The sequence below is a fragment of the Rana temporaria genome, chromosome 10 (assembly GCF_905171775.1).
Source record: "Rana temporaria chromosome 10, aRanTem1.1, whole genome shotgun sequence".
Classification (NCBI taxonomy): Eukaryota; Metazoa; Chordata; class Amphibia; order Anura; family Ranidae; genus Rana; species Rana temporaria.
The window spans coordinates 121,064,694-121,086,215 of record NC_053498.1 but is presented as its reverse complement, the minus strand read 5'-3'; the positions used below and the strand labels follow the sequence as shown (position 1 = coordinate 121,086,215).

The 21,522-nt window shown below is 43.2% G+C and overlaps 1 protein-coding gene across 2 annotated transcripts in view; it reads left to right on the top strand.

Annotated features, from left to right (window-relative positions):
• Positions 1 to 21,522, top strand: part of UBASH3B (ubiquitin associated and SH3 domain containing B) — a 122,417-nt gene that overhangs the window by 75,196 nt on the left and 25,699 nt on the right. For both annotated transcript variants that reach the window (XM_040326135.1, XM_040326134.1), the window contains exons 2-5: positions 10,437 to 10,490; positions 11,183 to 11,369; positions 17,478 to 17,676; positions 20,245 to 20,414. In XM_040326135.1, coding sequence (XP_040182069.1) covers positions 10,437 to 10,490; positions 11,183 to 11,369; positions 17,478 to 17,676; positions 20,245 to 20,414 — 610 coding nt within the window. The remainder of the gene's footprint in view (positions 1 to 10,436; positions 10,491 to 11,182; positions 11,370 to 17,477; positions 17,677 to 20,244; positions 20,415 to 21,522) is intronic.

The following is a 21,522-nucleotide window of genomic DNA, read 5'->3' as shown; positions in this document are numbered from 1 at the left end:
CACAGTGGTGACAATTGATGGCACAGTGGCTGTGTTTGATGGCATGGCACAGTGACTGCGTTTGATGGCATGGCACAGTGGTGACAATTGATGGCACAGTGGCTGTGTTTGATGGCATGGCACAGTGACTGCGTTTGATGGCATGGCACAGTGGTGTGAATTGATGGCATAGTGACTGCATTTGATGGCATGGCACAGTGGTGACAATTGATGGCACAGTGGCTGTGTTTGATGGCATGGCACAGTGACTGCGTTTGATGGCATGGCACAGTGGCTGCGTTTGATGGCATGGCACAGTGACTGCGTTTGATGGCATGGCACAGTGACTGCGTTTGGCATGGCACAGTGGTGTGAATTGATGGCATAGTGACTGCATTTGATGGCATGGCACAGTGGTTACAATTGATGGCACAGTGGCTGCGTTTGATGGCATGGCACAGTGGTGACAATTGATGGCACAGTGGCTGCATTTGATGGGCACAGTGAGGCTGCAATTGTTTTTTTGTTGTTTTTTTTCCGTTCGCTCCCCCCAAAAAATTTGGAGCACCAGCCGCCACTGCACCTGACAGAGATTACCTGCCAACATTTTTGAAGGTTGTCTTTGTTTTTATTGGACTTCCTTTACTGGTTGACCCCCTTCTGTGTCACAATGTGACAGGAAGTGACGGGAAATCCCATCGGGGACACAGAAAGCAATTAAAAGAAAAACTAGCAGAGGGTCCAAGTTAGCAATTCAAAACTAAAATACAATTTGTCCTTTGAGGGGGGAGTTTGGTACATATTTTGGTAGACAACTAAAACAATTAAAAGCAGAATATTTTTTTCCGTAGTGTGTCGTATTGCAGGAACTCGCTGATTTATGAATCTCTCTGGAAATGTTTAGCGATGCGCCTTTTTTATAGCGCAGAGTATTTTGGCTCCGGAGTTGCATTGTCGTGTACAATAACTGAATACCAGCCAGACTGTCTGAGCAGATGATGTGCCAGCAGAATGAAATGTCTTATTTCTGTAAGAAAAGGAAAGAAATTTTAGTGCAGAGATTATAGAACGCGGGAGGTGAAAACCCCGCTTTGCATGTCACACCCCATCACCGGTCAGTCACATGTCCTTCCCACCACTGCCATCAAAGGCCCATTCAGCTCATGTGACCCGAGCGATGGCCGGCATACAGAGGAGCCTCTATCTCTGCCCCCATCTCCGTCCTGTCATCCCCATCTCTCAGATATTTATTTATTATCCTTCCAGAATCTTCCATCTTTAACATTATAATTATCCTCCAGCCTTCACTTCAGTCTTGCACATTTGTACCGGCTCCTCTCCTGCATTAGGACCGAGGACTCTTTAGAGGAGTACTGAGCATAGGTGAGTTCAGCTTATTGCATTAGGATGGGCACCCAAAGCTCCAAACACACATTCCTTTCTCTGCAGCCTCAGCTGCACTGGACAGTGAATTAAATAAGTGCTCTGTGGTGAGAGGCTTCCTGTTCATTCAAAAACTGAAGAATAGTAAACTGTTTACTATGCTTCAGTTATGAATGAACACAGATCATTTAGAAAAAGAAAGGGGCAGATAAATGACATATTAACTGGTTGCCGGCAGGTCAGCTCTCCTGCGCGAGTGCCCGTAGCTCTACGTCGGCAGGCAAAGCGACCACTAGGGGCGCATGCTCGTGCCCCCCGCTCACTCCTGACTCCCACGGTCGGGTTTTCACCGCCGGGCACCCGCGATCGCTCGTTACAGAGCGAGAACCGGGAGCTGTTTGTGTAAACACACTGCTCCCGGTCCTGTCAGGGGAGAAATGCCTGACTGTCTGTTCATACAATGTATGAACAGCGATCAGTCATTTCCCCTAGTGAGTTCAGTTAGAACACACCCAGGGAACATACTTAACCCCTTCCCCGCCCCCTAGTGTTAACCCCTTCCCTGCCAGTGGCATTTTTATAGTAATCAATGCATTTTTATAGCACTGATCGCTATAAAAATGCCAATGGTCTCATAAATGTGTCAAAAGTGTCCGAAGTGTCTGCCATAATGTCGCAGTACCGAAAAAAAATCACTGATCACCGCCATTACTAGTAAAAAAAAAAAATATTAATAAAAATGCTAATAAAACTACCCCCTATTTTGTAAACTCTATAACTTTTGCGCAAACCAATCAATTTTTTTTTTTTTACGAAAAATATGTAGAAGAATACGAATCGGCCTAAACTGAGGAAAAACATTGTTTTTTTTATATATTTTTGGGGGATATTTATTATGGTAAAAAGTAAAAAAATATATTTTTTTTTCAAAATTGACGCTCTATTTTTGTTTATAGCGCAAAAACTAAAAACCGCAGAGGTGATCAAATACCACCAAAAGAAAGCTCTATTTGTGGGAAAAAGAGGATGCCAATTTTGTTTGGGAGCCACGTCGCACGACCGCGCAATTGTCAGTTTAATCGACGCAGTGCCGAATCGCAAAAAGTGCTCTGGTCTTTGACCAGCAATATGGTCCGGGGCTTAAGTGGTTAAAAAAATAAACAAATTGTCGATTTTATTTAATTTTTTATTTTTTTTTATTCCCCTCTGAGCTACAGTATTTGTAGCTGCTGACTTTTTTTTATTTTTTTTGAGGGGACTAGAGCTCCTCTTTAAAATAACCAATAACATGAGACCATTGTCACCTAAAATACCAGCCGGCACTTTCTGTGAATGTTCAGATTCAGATGTGTTCTCGGTCTGCCCGCTACGTGTGCAAAAAAAAAAGATATTTTTTTCCTTCCTGTTGCTGCAATGTGACGCCCTGAGTGGGAGTAACCACATCTAAGCATCATCTAGGGGTATGTTGGGTGGGCTTGCTGTCTGCTCGGCGGTGATGTACTGAAGACTGTGTGATGAATCTCTGCCGGATTGATGGAAGGTCCAGCCTGCTGGAAGATCTGACAGATGCAACCTTTTTTTTTTTTTTTTTTTTATATCCCTTGACGAAGTCTGAAATCCCATGCTGGTTCTAGAAGCATCACTTGAATGGAGAAGTTGAAGTGTCATTGTGAAAACTTGAAGTGTTTTGAGGAAAAGTGGGTCTGAACCAAAAATGTCTTTAATTATAACGCACATACAGATCCAACTACTTTTAGCTGATCTCCTTGCAGGCTGATTCCCAGTGCAGCTACCAACAACTGGAAAAATGGAGAGCAGGATACAAAAACACACAAAGGCAGCGCTCGATGGGAACTTTTATAGTCTTCAAGTAGGTAACCAAATAAATATTGCACTGGAGATAAAATTGATGTAGCTACATAAACTGTAAAAATGGTGCGAGTAATACCAAACGGTACTAAAAGCAGTCATAAAAACATGTACCTAAGTATGATACTGGTATAAAAATGTGTACAACGATACCACTGCTGAATCCAGATGAGGAGAGGTTACATCAGTCCGTCGGCATGTAGATGTCCAGTGAAGGGAACTATCACAACTCCCAGTGGATGGCTGTAGAATCCCAGGTTGATAGAGGGAAGTGTAACAGCCCTTGCGTGTGGCAGATAGTAAGGTCGCGCCGGCATGCAGATATGAAGGCACAGCAAAGGAGCTCTTCAGATGGACACGGCAAGCCCTGCTGGTGTCCGTGGCGTCACCGGATCTCCGATGGAACTCCCTGAAGGCCCGAAAGCCGGCAGAGAGGTGAGTACCGATCAAAAGAATTTTGTTCAGTCAAAAAAATGAACGATTAATCGAAGAATTAATAGTTAATTTCCACAGCCCTAATATATATATATATATATTTGTTCGTTAGGCAGTCGGCTTTATGATAAAAGTGATCCCAGGGCTGGATTCGCCACGGGATCACTTTTCAAGTCAGCAGGAGAGATGCCCCGGTCGCTTCTCCCGGTCTTTGCAGAGTTTACCGGCACGGTCTGTAAGCCCGGAACCAATCCAGTGCTGGCTAGGCAGGAAGCCAAGTGGGGGCAAGATGGCCCACACATGGCTCTATGCCTTTGGAGGACCAGAGTGACCTCTGACGTCACTTCCTGTTCTCGGCCAAACAGGATATATATTTTTTTTTTTAAGGCAAAACATTGTTTGTTTGTTTTTTTGCTTTCGAAGGTAAATGAAAGATTTGGGATCTTTTTTGAACCCAGATCTCTAAATAAAGAGGTCCTGTCCTGCTTATTTATATTACAAGGGATGTTTACATTCTTTGTAATAGGAATAAAAGTGATCATAAAAAAATTAAAGGGACAGAAATAGAGAGATTCTTCCCTCTGTACAGTGCTCTGTATTGATTGTCAACAAAGGGCTCTGGGCTGTGATTGGACACAGCCGATCAGCAGGTCCCGTCCTGGTCCAGAGGGCACCCAAACAGGCTGCTCTGTGTGCCAATTCATTTTTTGATACTGTGCCTAAAATCAGAGCCACTAGAGGTTGACCTGCTGATAGCCTAAAGATTTACTGCTGCTCATGGGCTCTGGGCTTCCTCAAAATGGCGACCTCCGGCCAAAAGAAACAAGAGCAACGCTGGAGGCCATTTATAGCACACACTTAATTAGGTAGCGTAGATATTAATGTGGACTGTATGATCCTTGCTAAAGAACATTATTTTTTTTATCAAGTTGTTATGGGTAATGTTCTGCTTTAAGTAACAAAAACATGTCGGGGTTGCCTACCTTTCTTTTTTGGTTTCAGATACACTTCATGGCTTGCCTGGCAATTTTGCTGCTAAAGTTATTAGGACAAGTGGAAAGGTCATTGATGTTCAGCCAGGGCAAAATCTGGGGTTGCCACCTGTCTGGGTTTCACCTGGACAGTCCAGGTTTTTAATCATGTGTCCGGGTTTCAGGGGACTGAAACCCGGACACAGTATTCAGACTGGCCTGTGGCTCCCCAAGTAACCAAGATGGTCCCACAAAAATCTGTTGCTGTCCGGGAGCTGCGGGCAGCGTTCTGAAGGCAGGTTTTGAATCACTAGGGGGCAGGAAGCTGATGTCGGCAAGAGAAGTTTGGCCACACTCACTGTTCACTGCGGCACGCTATGCGCTCCGCATTACTACTGTCCTTGGGGCACCCAGAGGTGTCCCAGGCTGCTAAAGTGTTTGGGTTTGGCATAAAGAAAAGGTGTCAACCCTAGCCATAGCGCTAGCTACCATTGGTGTACAAGTGGGTGCTGCAATGCATTTTTTTGGGCACACTAGACCAAGCTGTATGTGAATGAGCCCGTCACTGATTCTTACTGATAAATAGCAATGATTGGACACAGAGGATCAATTTCTTGACTGCAAGCAGGCCTGTCAATCGTTGTCTGGCCTATGACAGGACCAAACCTGTTGGCGGATGTGTAACGGTCACCACCGTTTATGATATTCCCATTCCAGCGCCCCACGACATCTTATCTGACACTCCACAATCTAGGAGACACGATCCGTCTCATTTCCCAGAATAACTGAGACACAAGCTCTAGCTCTGGTTTCAAAATGTATGAACGCTTTTAATGGTATCTTAGCTTTCTTATATACAGTACAAGCATGTTAAAGTTAATCACAGGGACAAAGAAACTCTCCACCCCCAATATCACACAATGGGGCTTCAGTACACATTCAGATGGGCTAATTACTAATCATCCCCCAGATGTCCCGTCTCCGCATTAAAGGGGTTAATTACTACAGCTTGACAAGTCCCCCTCACTTGTTACACAAAATACATTCCATTACTAAACATAATTGACATACTAATTCCCTACCCCTGAAAGGAGACATCTGACCTTTCCGACTTAGTTACCATCTCACAATGGAATGTCTAGGAGCAGCCCCAATTAACATCTCAAAAGCATGTGTCCTCACATTGAATGAAAACACTCCACTGACCTGGTGGGGTCAGAATAACCACTTGTAATATCTCAAGATATCCTGCAATATGAATTATCAGTTATCAGTCACCCTATGCCCAAAAGGGGCACAGGGTGACCCTAGACCCCACAGTCATTAGTGACGCTGGCACAGGAGTACCCCCCATCCTTCAAAAGTCTCTGGGTGTCATGGGTCATTCTGTTACAGGATGTTTGGGCAAATAAAAAAATATTTGCAAACCGCCAACTGGCCTCATTTCCAAATAGTTATGGCCATCGCTGCTGACAAAAGGAACCTGGAAAAAAGTCGTAACCGATGGGGAAACGGCGGACAACAAGAATTTTCCATTTTTTTTTCTCCCCACTTAACGTGGCGCTGATTGGATTTGTAGAAGCGTCTGGCCATTTCTCCGGGCGATTCAGAAGAAGGCAGGTTGCAATTTCTGGCTCATCTCGCTCATTACCGGCGGCTGGCAGGTGCTGGGCTGTTTAATAAACATTCCGCTACGCGTAAGACAAAACGAGGACGACGGACGGAGACGCAGAGAGGTTGTGGCAGGCGGCGGGCCGTCCGCGCTCCTGTCTCAATATTTTCCTTTTCACAAACTAATTTGCCGAGTCGTTCTGCCTGACCTACTTTTCCCCCTGAATTATTTCCCTGAGATGTGACGGAGCCGCCGAGCGCGCACGTTCACCTCCACGCGGCTCCGCCAGGATGAAAGACCCCCCCCATGAGCTCACATCAAGCCTGCCTATAAACGTGGGGGTCTTCCTTGTTATAATGGCGCGCTGCAATGAAGGTTACAAATTGCTTCCCAGCAGCTCAGTACAAGTCTGGAATCAACACTGCTCATGGACAGGGGTGCACGACGGACGTTGGATTGAAATGCATTGTGTGCGATGGCTAGTTTGTTTTAATGAAGTAGGGCTCTGTTGTCTTCATCTCCAGCTACAGGCTCTTCCAAAATCTAGGAAGGCGGAGCTTCTCTCACTTCTGTCTCAGTGACACTGTATAGGAAATGGGAGGAAGTGGTTGTCACCTGGACAAGTGGTAGTGGTTGTCACCATAGCAAACTATAGTGTGTATATATACTGGATTTTTTTTTTTTTTTTTTATGGTGGTGCTTTGCAGGGATAAGAAACAGAAAGATTGTTCCCTCTGTACAGGGCCCCGGGCTGTGATTTGAGACAGCCGATCAGCAGGTCTTGACCGTGCTCTGTCATAGAACGCTGTCCAAAACAACATTTATATATATTTTTTTTCCCCAAAATAGTTTTTTTTTGGTGGTATTTGATCCTTACTGGGTTTTTTATTTTGTAACCAGAAAAAGGATGAACATTTTGAAAAAACAAAACCATTTTTTTTACTTTCTGCGGATAAAACATATCCAATAAAAAAAAAATGTCTTTATAAATTTTGGACAAAATGTCTTTGATAAAACAAAAATCCCAACATGTGCATATTGATTGGTTAGCATGAAAGTTTTACAAATTATGGTGTATATATACTGGATTAAAAATAATAATTATACTACTAATGAAGGTAAATGGCGGTACTTTGCAGGGATAAGTAACCAAGAGATTGTTCCCTATCTCTACAGAGCCCTGTGTTGATTGTCAATACAGGGCTCAGGGCTGTGATTGGATACAGCTGAGCAGCAGGTCCGGGCTGTGCTCGGTCATGCAATGATGTACACAAACACAATTTATATCACCCCCCCCCCCCCACACACACACACACACAAATACAGCTTTCTTTTGGGGGTATTTGCTCACCACTGGGTTTTTTATTTTATAAACCAAGAAAGACCAAAAATTTAGAATTTTTTTTTTTTTTTTTTCTGCTATAAAACATATCCAATAATAATAATAATAATAAATGTCTTCATACATTTTGGCCAAAATGTCCTACATGTCTTTTGATAAAAAAAATCCCAACATGTGCATATTGATTTTGTGTGAAAATTATACAAACTATGGTGTGTGTGTGTGTGTGTATATATATACTGGAATTTTTTTTTTATATACTACTAATGTTGGTAAATGGTGATGCTTTGCAGAGATAAGAAAGAGAAAGATTACTCTGTCAACATCATTGGCCATGATTCAGCAGGTAATGGCTGTGCTCGGTCATGTAACTCTGCCCCAAATAAAATTGATACAATTTTTTCTCCCACAAATAGAGCTTTCTTTTGGTGGTATTTGATCACCAGTAGGTTTTTCATTTTATCAACTAAAAAAGACTGAAAATTTGGAAAAAACAAAATTCATTTTTTTTACTTACTGCTATAAAAATTATCCTATAAAGAAACGTTGTCAAAAATCTAATTTCTTTATACATCTTGGCCAAGATTACCCATAGACGCCAATGTTAAAAACCAGGAGCAGTGCCATGTCAAGCTGACCAAGATTACCCATAGACGCCAATGTTAAAAACCGGGAGCAGTGCCATGTCAAGCTGACCAAGATTTCCCATAGAGGCCAATGTTAAAAACCGCGAGCAGTGCCATGTCAAGCTGACAAAGATTTCCCATAGACGCCAATGTTAAAAACCAGGAGCAGTGCCATGTCAAGCTGACCAAGATTACCCATAGAGGCCAATGTTAAAAACCGGGAGAAGTGCCATGTCAAGCTGACCAAGATTACCCATAGACGCCAATGTTAAAAACCAGGAGCAGTGCCATGTCAAGCTGACCAAGATTACCCATATAGGCCAATGTTAAAAACCGGGAGAAGTGCCATGTCAAGTTGACCAAGATTACCCATAGACGCCAATGTTAAAAACCAGGAGCAGTGCCATGTCAAGCTGACCAAGATTACCCATAGAGGCCAATGTTAAAAACTGGGAGCAGTGCCATGTCAAGTTGACCAAGATTACCCATAGAGGCCCATGTTAAAAACCGGGAGAAGTGCCATGTCAAGCTGACCAAGATTACCCATAGAGGCCAATGGTAAAAACCGGGAGAAGTGCCATGTCAAGCTGACCAAGATTACCCATAGACGCCAATGTTAAAAACCAGGAGCAGTGCCATGTCAAGCTGACCAAGATTTCCCATAGAGGCCAATGTTAAAAACCGCGAGCAGTGCCATGTCAAGCTGACCAAGATTACCCATAGAGGCCAATGTTAAAAAACAGGAGCAGTCCAATGTCAAGCTAACTAAGATTTCCAATGTGTCCATACCCATAGACCTCGTGTGTGGGGCAATTGGGAAGCGGTCAAAGTACCTTCATAGAAATCGGGTTGATAGTGGGAGTGTCAGCCGTGTGCCCCATCAAGTTGTTATGGACGGTGTTGATATCCTAACATGTTTCAGTAACTGGGGGACGGAGAGCATTCAGGAATTGCAGGTCAAAGCGGGGAGAGTGAGGGGGCAAGTACAGGAAGATACTGTTTACTATGGTCATTCACACTCTTCAGAGCTGGGAGAAGGTGGGAGGTAACGTAGCACGCTGATTGGCTGCGATAGAGAGGAGTGGTGTCACCCTTTTTGGCTTTGTGTTGTGGCCGCAGTGTGTGAATTACAAGACGAGCTGAACAGAATTACACATTTTATAGGCCGCTTATATAGTACGTATTTCAACTGCATTTCTAGCTCTTTGGCCGTAGCTTTTGTTTGTTTTATGTTCCTTAAATTGGACATTTGACGAGTGGACTTGTAAAGTAGAGTGATAACTTTCTGGTCACGTATGCCAAACTTTTTATGAGTCACACCACATCGGTTGTGTGCAATGCAATTATAACGGTGACGCCATTTATCCACTAACTGCTGATAACCTCTAAATCCTCAGATACCTAAAAATAAATCGCCTTACCGTGAGAGATAACAAAGTAAATGTTTCTGTGGAAACTAGATGTACAGCAGCCGGTGTGAAGCAACTTCTTTCTGCGGAATGAGATAGTCACACATTTTGTATGTCAAAAATGTCATCTGTGAGTAATTCCAGCGGGTAACGAGAGCGCAAAAGCTGAAATACTTAACAAGGAGGAAAGGAAAGCTGGATGGCGAAATTATCCAATAATTGTGCAAAAAGAGAAATTTTTGCACAATGTCGACATGTCGTCGTAATTTCTGTTTTTAGTTTTTAATGCATTTTTATTTTATTTTATTTTTTTAAATCAAATATTTTGACATGACTGCATTGTACGTTAAACATCATTACCTTTTTTTATTATTTTTTTTATTATTATTTTTTTTTATTTAGTGAGCCAGGTTCAGATACCCCTTCCAAGTGCTATTAGGATTGAAAGTTTTTACCAATATTCTAAATTAAAAAAATAATAATAATAATAATTTGTATTTTATTTTTTATTTGTAGTCATGTGAGATTGTGTGTGTGTGTGTGTTTGTTTTTTTATTTTTTATTTTTATGAATTTCACTTAAGAAAAATTATGAAAAAGGTTTATTCATACTAATATAAGGCAAAGGGGCTGAATAAAATAAATGTTTCCATCTCTTTATAGCTTACCATATAAAGTTATTAATTAAAAAAAATATGTACAGAGAGAGAGCGAGAGAGAGATTTTTTTTTTTTAGTGTGTTTAATTATATGACAATTTTTACTGAAAATCTAGAAAATAAATCTTTTTTTTTTTTTTTTTTTTTTTTTAGGCAAAAAGCACTAGCGTCAACCGGTGGGAGAAGTGTTCAGGCAGCTTGTGATTGGTGAGAAATATTGTCAAGTTCTATAAAATAAGAAAATTGTATTACACTAGAATAATTTTCCTTTTTCTTTCTTTCATATTGTTATGGATATTTTAAAAAAAATATTTCATAAACTATTATGTGTATATATATGTGTATGTATGTATGTGTGTGTGTGTGTGTGTATATATATATATATATATATATATATATATATATATATATATATATATATATATATATATATATGTGTGTGTGTGTGTGTGTGTGTGTGTGTATATAATTTTTTTTTTTTATATATTAAAAATGTTACTTTTACTTTTTTTTTGTCTCTCTTTTTTTGTAGAGAATATTATTAATCAGTTATTTAAACATAAACTATATATCTTTTTTTTTATTTTTTTTTTTAAATATGTGGGAATTTACTGTAAATGTTGTTTAAAAATGTGTGTGTGTATATTATTATTATTATTATTATTATACAGGATTTATATAGCGCCAACAGTTTACGCAGCGCTTTACAACATCAGGGAAGACATTATAGTTACAATACAATTTAATACAGGAATGATCAGAGGGCCCTGCTCGTTAGAGCTTACAATCTAGTATATAATTTTTTTTCTTTCCTTCGATGAATACATCCTTCAGATAAGGCCTAACAGTCTCCATAATATATACATTTAATCCCTAACATGCCTTTTTTTTCCCCCCAGGCTCTTCTCTCACGTGGATGACCCCTTTCTGGACGACCCCCTGCCCCGCGAGTATGTCCTGTACCTGCGGCCCATGGGTCCATTGGCGCAGAAGCTATCTGACTTCTGGCAGCAGTCGAAGCAGCTCTGTGGCAAGAACAAAGCACATAATATTTTCCCGCACGTTACGCTCTGCCAGTTCTTCATGGTACGTCCCGTGCTCCTCAGGGGCCGGCCTAGCCACTCTTTTGAACTTAACGGACCTCCTAGTGACTGTAGATTTTCAGAAATCCTTTGCCTTTTATATTATAGCCTAACAATAGATTGTACACAATGTATCTCCATGGAAGTGGTGTCATCTCACAATCTCCCCGGCTACTACAGACAAGGCGATATATAAAATGGTACATGTGGTGTAGATGTTCTGTACCGTGTAAGATAAATGTACATGTGGGTGGCGTTTGATGTGGCCTTGCATTTGGGTAAATGGCACGCTTTGACCTTTCTGTGTATTTCCGCAGAAATAAATAAGAGGGTGGTTGGCTTTGAAGCACAAAGTAAAGATTGGTTTCCATGAGATCTATCAGGGTGGGGGTGTTGAGTGTACAGCTCTTCCGGGCTCGGGGGGGGGGGGGGTCAAGGGGCCTCAGTAGAGCGACCTCTCCTCCGTTTTGCCAGTTGTGGGGTCAGGTGACTTTCTGTACATTATAAGGTTTGGCCTTTGATAGAGGTGACTGCCGCAGACAGTGAGCCCAGAGCCCCCTTGTGGTCACCCCTAGGTGCAGCATGGATGGAAAGTGGTCACTTCTAGGCTCCAGCTTAGCAAGGCAGCCTAAGCTCTCGTTCACATTGGCTGCAGCTTTGAAATCGTACAACTTGATCTGAAATCACACGATTTCAAAGCTGCATCTCAGTGCAATTTTGGGTGCGACTTTGAAGATAATTGTGCCTCTTCATGTACAGATGTCTATTCAAGTCACACCCAAAATCGCCAAAAGTAGTGCATGTACTACTTTTTCAAATCGGTGAGTCACCACGAATTCGGTGTCACACTGATTTGAACGGGCAATAGGATGCAACTTGTCATACGTTTTGACCGGTCAAATCACATGACAAGTCTCTCCACTGTGAACGGGGGGTCAGTGACACAATTCTTTCCTTAGAACCAGATGGGAATGAGTACGGCTATTTATCAGTGTCCTCTATGAGGTGCCCATCTATCCAGCCTTCCCTTCAGTATTGCACAGTTGTACCGGCTCCTCTGCTGTACTGAAATTGCTTCCTCTGATTTCACTAAACACTGTGAGCTTAGAAGCTTCAGAAAGTAAGCAGTGGCATCATTAAGGGGGAGCCAGAGGGGGCCCTGACCCCCCTAACATTATACTGTGCCCCACCATCGTAAGACAGACCTAATTTCCTGGCTGGGGGGACAGCCAGCATCATCTAGCCCTTTCCTCCCCAGCCTGACTGTGTCTGGCCCCAACCATTTCATCATTAGACCCTCCAATCATGGAGGTTCAGCGTTACCATTGGTGGTCTGCAGGCAAATGCAGGCTGCCTTGGAATGCTCATCCCTCAATATGTTCCCATGGCATTTTGGTATTTGCATAACTCCTCCCAAGAGCCAGCTCACTGCTTACATCAGGACTTGAGCAGAGTAATGAGGCTGAGTGCTGGGATGTTTTCAGGAAGCATCCCTCTGGCCCCTCCCACCAGCCCTGATCTGCCTGCTTTGCAGAGAGAGTCCTAGAGACCCAGGGATGATGTCACCGGGCCTAAAATAAGTCATACAGTGGAACCTTGGATTGCGAGTAATGCGATTAATGAGCGTTTTGCAATACAAGCAATTTTTTTTTTAAATCCTGTCTCGCAAAACGAGCAGGCTTCAAGCCTCTGCGGTGTACAGTACCGCATTTGGCCAGAGGTGTGGGGGCTCCGGAGCCATTCGGGCCATTTGGAAATACTCAGAAATACCTGGAGCCTTTCCAAGGGTTTCCGAATGCAGCCGAACGGTCTCCGAGTATTTCAGAGTCTCTCCGGCGCCCCCCCACCATCTCTGGCCACATGTGGTATTGCATGCTATAGAAGTCGATGTGGAACAAATTATTTTCGTTTCCATTGACTTCTATGGGGAAACTCGCTTTGATACAGTGGGGATCGAAAGTTTGGGCACCCCAGGTAAAAATTTGTATTAATTTGCATAATGAAGGAAAGATAGAAAAATCTCCAAAAGGCATCAAATTACAGATTAGACATTCTTATAATATGTCAAAAAAAGTTAGATTTTATTTCCATCATTTACACTTTTAAAATTACAGAAAACAAAAAAATTGCGTCTGCAAAAGTTTGGGCACCCTGCAGAGTTAATATCTTGTACTGCCCCCTTTGGCAAGTATCACGGCTTGTAAACGCTTTTTGTAGCCAGCCAAGAGTCTTTCAATTCTTGTTTGAGGTATCTTTGCCCATTCTTCCTTACAAAAGTCTTCCAGTTCTTTGAGATTTCTGGGCTGTCTGTCACGCACTGCTCTTTTAAGGTCTATCCATAGATTTTCAATTATGTTGAGGTCAGGAGATTGTGAAGGCCATGGCAAAACCTTCAGTTTACGCCTCTTGATGTAATCCCCTGTGGATTTTGAGGTGTGTTTAGGATTATTATCCATTTGTAGAAGCCATCCTCTCTTTAACTTCAGCTTTTTCACAGATGGCATCAAGTTACCATCCAAAATTTGCTGAAATTTCATTGAATACATTTTTCCTTCTACTCGTGAAATGTTCCCTGTGCCACTGGCTGCAATACAACCCCAAAGCATGATTGATCCACCCCCATGCTTCACAGTTGGACAGAGGTTCTTTTCATTAAATTCTATGCCCTTTCTTCTCCAAACGTACCTTTGCTCATTCCGGCCAAAAAGTTATATTTTAACCTCATCGGTCCACAGAACTTGTTTCCAAAATGCATCAGGCTTGTCTATATGTTCATTTGCAAAGTTCAAACGCTGATTTTTGTGGTGAGGACGTAGAAGAGGTTTTCTTCTGATGACTCTTCCATGAAGACCATATTTGTACAAGTATCTCTTTATAGTGGAATAGTGTACCACAACTCCAGTGTCTGCCAGATCTTTCTGGAGGGATCGTGCAGTCAAACGTGGGTTTTGAATTGCTTTTCTCACAATACTGTGAGCTGTTCTGTCTGATATTTTTCTTGGTCTTCCAGATCTTGCTTTAACTTCCACTGTTCCTGATGACTGCCATTTCTTAATTACATTCCGAACAGAGGATATTGACATCTAAAAACGCTTTGCTATCTTCTTATAGCCTTCTCCAGCTTTGTGAGCGTCAACTATTTTCAGTTTCAGTTTTCTAGACAACTGCTTAGAAGAACCCATGGAGCCGATTGTTGGGGCAAAGTCAGATGAGTCTGGGCATTTAAAACCTTTGAGATTGACATCCCCTGGTCTTCCCAGATGATGATTGAGAATAATCCATGACACTGGCAGGTCTCAGCTTTGCAAAGGGGGCAGTGCATGCTATAAATTCTGCAGGGTGCCCAAACTTTTGCAGACACCATTTTTTTGTTTTCTGTAATTTTGAAAGTGTAAATGATGGAAATAAAATCTAACTTTTTTTGACATTTTATAAGAATGTCTAATCTGTAATTTGATGCCTTTTGGAGATTTTTCCATCTTTCCTTGGCTTCGTTATGTACATTAATACAAATTTTTACCTGGGGTGCCCAAACTTTCGATCCCCACTGTATACTAGTGCTTTGAATTACAAGCATTCTCCTGGAACGAATTATACTCGCAATCCAAGGTTCCAAAAGAAAAATAATGATATATTGTGTTAAGGAGCCAGAGAAGCAAAATCTAAGCAGATTAAACTTTGGCTTTATTACCTCGGGTAGGAAAGGTGGTGATGGGTTGTTAGAAGAGGTGAGGGAGTGTATATCTTTTATGACTGTAGGCGGGGGGGGGGGGGCACATACATGTGTTCAGTGTGAGGTCTGTGCTGACTAATAAAGTTATGGACGGTTCCTGCAGCAAGGGGGTGTCTTCATGTGAAATGTACATCTGGGTCAGTGTCAAGACAGGTTCTCTTTAAGGGCCTTTAATGGTTTCCGCAGAGGCAGCAGTTATCTTCTCTGCACTTCCCCTTCTCTCTTCCCTATTTCCGCTAGTAAATTCAACCTCACTCTTCAAATATAATGCATGCACAGCCACTTCTTATTGGCCCTGCAATTGAATTTTCATAAGAATTGTTTCTTTCTGTGTTTTTGTGCTTCCTTGTAACATCCTCTGTGAACTCCTGGACTTTTCCTTTTCCCTTTCACTTTTATTTGAGTAGAAGAAACAAGTAAGGTTTTCAGGAAGCTATGTACAGCACCCTTCTGGCTTCTTCCACTAGCCAAGATCTGCTTGCGTTGCATAGAGAAGCACAGACCCCCAGCGATGACATCAATCTAAAAATAAAGTATGTCATGAAACTGGAAAGGTTTTATTCAAAAAATACCATTCACCTGTTAATGGGGAAGGGGAGGGATGAACCAGAGAAGGCACGTTTTTAAATAACTGGCCAGGTTCTGGAATTTGATCATGTTATGCACACTCAGGAGCTAAAAAAACGTCGGCAGCAACAGCCAGACTAGAACAGGGGCATCCGAGCTGCTTACCGCCTGTGTAATGCCTAGTCAGCCTCGGGGCACTCAGCCTGGGAAGTCTCTGCAAACCTTCATTTTTTCACAGAGCAACATTCAAACCCCAGCTGACCTCACCTCCCTACTTTGATGGTTAAACCTTCAGCCAGCATAAATTATAATAATGTACGATTAAGTATTTCTAATTTATTATCAAGCCCCCCCCCCCCCCCCTACCGTGTCCTCCGGTGCTTCTAACGGCTCGCCTGTGCGATTGGCGAGACAAGGAAGGAATCCGCTGGCAGCGGAAGTTCACCATAGAGAATGCCGAGGACCAGATGGTCCCTGGCAGTCTCTATGACCTTAAGAGGCCGGACACGACATTATGACATCACATCCAGCCACCGGCAATTCAAAACTCTGCCATGTATTCGGCTGGAAAGGCTGAGATTATTATATTTTTTTTTATCTCGCTCTCTCCAGGCTTATAGACCCCATAGCTCTCCCTAAAGAGGACCTGTCATACCCTATTCCTATTACAAGGGATGTTTACATTCCTTGTAAAAGTGATCAAATATAAATAAATAAAAATTTAAGGGAGAGTCTAAAAATAAGAATAAAATGAACTATAATAATAATAATAATAATAAAAAAAAAAGCGCATATATACGTTGCACCCACCAGGGACAGACTGACCGTTGAGTCACTCGGGCACTGCCCAAGGGCCCCATGTCACTAGGGGGCCCCCATCAGGGTTGCCAGGCTCAGTAAAACCAGGGACAGTATGTAAAAATCTATGTTTTTTTTTTTACATCTGTCCTAATTTGTCTGAAACCAACATGCTGATGTGAAAATCCTGAGATTTTAGCTGCCCCACCTCTGGAATGACTCCTGGCGTGGTAGAGCGAGAGCAATAATTCTAGCCCAAGACCTCCTCTGTAACTCTAAACATGTAACTTGTAAAAAAAATTCAAGCGTTGCCTATGGAGATTTTCAAGCACCGAAGTTTGGTGCCATTCCACGATTAAAAGCAAGACATGTTGGGTATCTATTTACTCGGCGTAGCATCATCTTTCACATTATACAAACAAATTGGGCTAACTTTATTGTTTTTGTTTATTTTATGTTTGAAAAATTGTTGCACAAATTCCAAGTGACATAAAAAGTTGCAACAGCCGCCATTTTATTCCCTAGGGTCTCTGCTAAAAAACATATATAATGTTTGGGGGTTCTGAGTAATTTTCTAAAAATAAAAAGGATGATTTTTACATGTAGGAGAGGAGTGCCAGAATTGGCCTGGTATGGAAGTGGTTAATAAAAATCCCCACCTCAAGGGGGCAGTAGAAGTTTTTCCCTAAGTCGGAGGGGTACCGGGATGACTTTTATAGAGATGTTTTTGATGGTTTATTGCAGTGATGGCGAACCTTGGCACCCCAGATGTTTTGGAACTACATTTCCCATGATGCTCATGCACTCTGCAGTGTAGTTGAGCATCATGGGAAATGTAGTTCCAAAACATCTGGGGGGCCAAGGTTCACCACCATTGGTCTATTGTGATTTTTTATCTGCGCCCTCTGCCCGCCGTTGTATCTGATCTCTGTCCATCAGAGGGAAGTGATCGACCTGCGGATGGCATTGACTGTGCTGTATAATGACGCCAATCTCTGTCCTCCTCCCCTACAGTGTGAAGATAAAAACGTTGACGCCTTATGCGAAGCATTACAGACCACGGTCACCCAGTGGAAAACCAAATTCCCCAACCCCCTCCCCTTACAGCTCTACACGTCTTCCAATTTCATTGGGCTCTTCGTGAGCGACGAGTGCGCCGAGATTCTGAAGAAATTTGCGGCAGATTTTTCTGAAGAGGCCTTGATCAAAACAGGTGAGGAGTGCGCTGAGAACAACACTACATCCGCTTTTATGTGATAATACTAACACTTCATGATTGCACATGTTACCACATTATGCAGAACTCAACAAGTGCTAACAATGTATCAATGGATCCCTGACATTCCACAATGTACAGCATAGAGGAGAAGCTCCAATTTTATTACAAATTCATCCTTGCATTGCTTCAGTCCAGTGACTTTACCTAGGCTGAGATGATGTCATCGGTCTGCTGCAGGCAGGAGGAAGCATTTTCTCAGTCTCCCCTCCCCTGGTGATCATGCTGCACATTGTTACTTTGTAGCAAGTCATAAACCTGCAGCAAGGGCTGAGCTGTGTGTGTCAGACTTTTATGAACCTAGCCAAGAACTGCACTGGCACCAGGATTTCCATGACTGTAGCATCTCCAGGCCAGCATCTCCATCCAGAGAGTAGATGTGACCCTGGGTGTTGCCTGAACAAAGATGGCTGCATCCTTCTGCAGAGCAAAGCAGATGAAGACCTTGTTAGTCAGTGTACTATCATCCAGGGGCAGACTGACAACTCATGGGGCCCCCAGGCAATAGGAGATTATGGGGCCCCCCAGGCAATAGGAGATTATGGGGCCCCCCAGGCAATAGGAGATTATGGGGCCCCCCAGGCAATAGGAGATTATGGGGCCCCTGGGCAATAGGAGATTATGGGGCCCCCAGGCAATAGATTATGGGGCCACACAGTGTATACACACACAGTATGCATACACAGTATACACACAATATACACACACAATATACACACACAGTATACACACACACATACACAGTACACACACACAGTATACATACATACACACACACACACACTGAAAAGGTACTGGAGAGGCGGGGCAGATATAATCTTGGGATTTTTAGACCAAAAGGATGTCGGTAAGGGACATTTCAGGGACAGATATAAAAAAAAACACAGATTTTTACATACTGTCCTGGTTTTACTGAGGCTGGCAACCCTGATGGGGCCCCCTAGTGGCATGGGGCCCTCGGGCCGAGTGCCTGAATGGTCAGTCCGCCCCTGCTATCAGTGCCGGCCCAAGACATTGTGCTGTCTGGGACCAAGAATGAAATGCTGCCCCCCCCAAAAAAAAATCACGTCATGGCTCTATACATGTATAAAGACAAAATTGCTTAAGGAAAGCAACCAATGGTTTGACTTTATAGGCAACAGAGACAGGAATAGCAAAAAATATATAATTTTATTACAAAGTAGTTACATAAAACAACATTAAAAAGAAAACCATACAAGAGGTCAGGTATGTATGTTGCTTATAAATGTCCCATGTGCGTCTACGCATTTCGCCATGAGGCTTCTTCAGGACAGACAAGAGAGGAAAATAGTCAAAGTCATCCAAACCACATAGGCATAGATATATCCTGTACACAGGCTGCCTCCCGAGGGCAAACACTGCTATCCAATCTGTCATAATGAGTAATAACATTGTACCGGGGGCACGGGATGGGGCGGTATTAGGATCATAAGAATTTGTGGGTAGAGTAGGAGGGAGCGACAATGCAGAGGGCTGGAGAGGCGGAGTTCTGATTGGAGCCGAGAGCTAGGGGGAACAGATTCCGACGGCAACCATTCTCGGCACAACAGGTTCCTCAGAGGGAGCGGTGCCTGCCTTTCTCACTCACAGACTGCTCCCCTCCGGCTGCGAGTGTCCTCACAGGCAGCAGAGTGGGCTGTCTGGCGGGCGGCAGAATGCTGCCCCCCCTAAAAGGGCTGCCTGGTACCCATGGTACCACCGGTCCCATCATAGGGCCGGCCCTGCCTGCTATCATCTCACCTAATAAACACCTGGCAGGGTTGCACCCACACATTAACATTTATGGACAAATCTAATGCTAAGTCCGCTTTAAGGACCTGTTCACACCACTGCACTGCAGTAACATGCAGTAATACACATGGGGCACATCGGTGTGCTGCAGTGCCATTCATTGTCAAAGTGGTGGGTTGGGGACTGTGATCATATTTCATGTGACACCCTAACTGTAGGTATAAATCATGAAACCTGGTCAGAAAGGTGGAGTATGATGCCTTTTAACAAGTTATCTGCACCACAATGGACTGCCCTGCTGTGAATGGGCCCCTAAGGGCCACTGCTGGGTTTTACCCCCCCCCCCCCCCAACTGCTAGTGTGAACGAGCTCTTATGGCTTGTGATCGACTGAAAAGCCAATTATAATTTGGTATATAGCAGTGAGTATGTGATGCAGTGGCTGGTATTTTATAAATATATACAGTGGGGGGGGGGGGGGGGAATAATTATTTGATCCCCTGCAGATTTTGACAATTTTCCCACTTGCAAAGAAATTAAGGGTCTATAATTTTTATCATGGGTGTATTTTAAATAATAGAGACAGAATATCAACCAACCCCCCCCCCCCAAAAAAAAAATACCAAAATGATACAAATGTTATAAACGGAGTTGCAGTTCAGTAAAATAAGTATTTGATTTCTATCCAGGAATAAAATAAAGACGATGGTAAATGGATGGGATGACGTGTATGGTGTGACTCCTTTTATTTCAGATGTCCGGGTGGAGCCGCACAAGAAGCAGTTGCATGTAACGCTGGCATATCACTTCCAGGCCAATCACCTGCCAACGCTGGAAAAGCTGGCCAATAACATTGACCTAAACCTGGGCTGTGATTGGGTGGCTGCCATATTTTCCCGGGACATCCGATATATCAATCACGAGGTAATGGCTCCGCCCTAGTGACAAGGTTTGTGTGGTGTTTTTAGCTGACTGTCAAAAACCTGATTGTACAATTTCCTTTACGGTGGCCATACGCACTTCCATATATTGATCTCTTCCGATATGAATAGTTGATCTATTGTTGTCAACAACCCATTGGATGGTCAGGAAAGTGAATTTCGATTGAGGGTTAAAATCCTATCTCTGTTCCACCATACAGTCTCATGATCTGATCCATTGAAATACAATCAGATTCATGAACAAAGTATCCCAGTGTTGCTATCAATCACAACGGCTGATAGTTTTCCACCCTGACTCGGTTTGATCGAATTTGATCTACAACCAAAATTCCCAAAAAGTTGGAACACTATGTAAAATCTACATTAAAACAGAATAGGTTACCCGATTACAGCCTGAGGGCTGTAATCGGCTTCCAAATAGTTAACCAGGGGATGCACGGGGTGTGCGTTTCCTGGTTAAAACTGACATGCATCTCAGCCAATCAGGTTCACCGGGTCTGGTTACTGGTCACCTGATTGGCTGAAACATCATTGAGGGCGGGAGAAGACATCGAGGGACAGTGGAGGGAGGATCCGGGGGGGGGGGGGGCAATCTGGCGGATTATGAGGGGGCAAACTGGCGGCAATTGATGGCACAGTGGCGACAATTGATGGCACAGTGGTGACAATTGATGGCACAGTGGCTGCATTTGATGGCATGGCACAGTGGCGACAATTGATGGCATGGCACATTGGCTGCGATAGATGGCATGGCACAGTAGCGACAATTGATGGGCACAGTGGCGACAATTGATAGGCACAGTGGCGACAATTGATGGACACAGTAGCGACAATTGATGGACACAGTGGCGACAATTGATGGACACAGTGGCGACAATTGATGGACACAGTGGCGACAATTGATGGACACAGTGGCGACAATTGATGGACACAGTGGCGACAATTGATGGACACAGTGGCGACAATTGATGGACACAGTGGCGACAATTGATGGACACAGTGGCGACAATTGATAGGCACAGTGGCAACAATTGATAGGCACAGTGGCGACAATTGATGGCACAGTGGCTGCGTTTGATGGCATGGCACAG